This window comes from Limulus polyphemus, unplaced genomic scaffold (assembly GCF_000517525.1).
Source record: "Limulus polyphemus unplaced genomic scaffold, Limulus_polyphemus-2.1.2 Scaffold6330, whole genome shotgun sequence".
NCBI lineage: Eukaryota > Metazoa > Arthropoda > Merostomata > Xiphosura > Limulidae > Limulus > Limulus polyphemus.
The window spans coordinates 8,067-10,195 of record NW_013671940.1 but is presented as its reverse complement, the minus strand read 5'-3'; the positions used below and the strand labels follow the sequence as shown (position 1 = coordinate 10,195).

The following is a 2,129-nucleotide window of genomic DNA, read 5'->3' as shown; positions in this document are numbered from 1 at the left end:
TCACTCGCTAATGTACCCAGAATTAGCAATTCCTTATTTATTTACTGGTCACTGGTTGGGTTGTCATACAAGCTTTTCTTAATCAGTCAAATAAGCCATACTATGATACTTTTCTTTACTAAAATATTGTCTTTTACATACAAATCTTCACAAAGATGTGAATACTTTCCTCCTTATGCTACATATAAAACATCACACTTAAAATAGTTCTTGCACCATTAGGTTACACTATGGAACTATTATCTCACTGTCACTTAATATTGAAAAAAATGAAATACCTGAACATTCTAAAAATGTTGTTACATGTGCTAAGTCTGCTTTAAGAAAATTTAAATTCATGCTGAGAAACCAAAACACATAAAGATGTGTGTGTGTGCAAAGCAACAAAAATAAATAACAGAAGAATTCATGTGTAAAAAAAACAAAACAAAAATGTGTAAAGGGTGGAATGGTCGGGTTTCACAGTTGTTTCATTTGTACTGGTCACTCACTGTTCTATTGCATGTAGAATGTCACTAGGGAGGTCATAGCTCTGTTAGGGAAGAAAACAAGCTAATCACACACACATAAACTACACTTCAAATCACTAACCGTGCAGGAACATCAAATCATGCTACATTTTTATATACTTCCTCATCATATGTAAGTAAATCCAATCATTAGCAAACACAAAATTAAATCTATTATCTTACATTTTTCCAGACTAAATAGAAAACTAACCAAACTTGTTATTTGCTATCTTCATTAGTGATTAAACACTTTACTAAAGACAGAGAGGTGGACAAACTCATAAAGTTTTCAACTGTACTATAAAACAAGATTGCATGTAATGAAAGTCAATATGTTATTCTAGAAAACCACAGCAGTCTTCACATTACTCCTGTGCTTCGACATATATATATTAGTCAAGAATTTAAATTATCAGTAGCAATTAGAGCTTGAGGACTAACTATGCTGATCACTGTAATTAATTACTTATGAACATCAGTTATGTTGATTACTGTCATGTAAAACAATCGATTAATCAAAAGTATAATATAATTTATTAATAGCATGAAAATAATTCCAATTATTTCTGTTTTCAATTATTATTCAACTATTCAGTAATCAAAATTATGAGTAAATTGACTGGTGTTATGAAAATGAATTAATTGAAATTACTGTTTTCGATTGTTTGAACTATCCAGTAATCAAAATCTTGCCAATATGATTTGTCATTATTATTTTTGATCAATTCAACTTAATAATTTAGTGTCAACTCAAGAAAGTGAAGGTTTTTGATTTCTACCATTTAAAAGTTTTTCCAATTATCCAAGTAACTGAAATAATGACATTATGTATTCTTTGATAGTCGTTTAGGCAGAGTATTCATAATGAAATTTGGTTGAATGGACGGCAACTGCCTGTTCAGGTCTGAAGACGAAACGTTGTCCTCTACACTCTACAGGCGGTTGCCGTCCATTCAACCAAATTTCATCAATGACATTATGTTTGTTATGCACACAGCTATGTAACAAACTAGCTGTGTTCTGCCCATTGCAGGTACTGAATACCCAGTTTTTAGCACATTGTTTTAGGTTCAATAAAAAAATTAATTTAAACTAAAACTAATGACTATCTGCTCAGAAAGTTTTAACGATGCTTTGTTATCAGATACAATCTTCGTCTTTACTTTTCTATACCAGATAAAGCTCAATATGATTAATTTTCTACTCATAAATGTTTACCTATCATTATGATTATATATATATATATATGAAGAAAGAAACAAAAAACAAAGAAATCTTGAATAAAATCAACAACTAATACTTAACCAAACTGTAAACAACACAACTGATACTTAACAAAATTGTACAAATCCAACACAACTAATACTTAACTGTACAAACCCAACACAACTAATGCTTAACTGTACAAACCCAACACAAAAGATTTTTCATTCTTCTGTTTGTTTTATGTACATTTTTAATCCTCTGTTTATGTCCATTTTTCATTCTTCTGTTTGTTTTATGCAGATTTTTCATTCTTCTGTTTGTTTTATGTACATTTTCATTCTTCTGTTTGTTTTATGTACATTTTTCATTCTTCCATTTGTTTTATGTACTATTTTTCATTCTTCTGTTTGTTTA

General features: G+C 29.5%; 1 protein-coding gene across 2 annotated transcripts in view; it reads right to left on the bottom strand.

Moving 5' to 3' along the window:
• Positions 1-2,129, bottom strand: part of LOC106473615 (guanylate kinase-like) — a 19,779-nt gene that overhangs the window by 10,201 nt on the left and 7,449 nt on the right. The window contains exon 4 of one of the 2 annotated variants that reach the window (XM_022402020.1): positions 7-532. The exons of the other annotated variant lie outside the window; for it this stretch is intronic. Coding sequence (XP_022257728.1) covers positions 488-532 — 45 coding nt within the window. The 3' untranslated portion in view covers positions 7-487. Of the gene's footprint in view, positions 1-6; positions 533-2,129 lie in introns of those variants that run through there. 2 annotated transcript variants of the gene reach the window in all.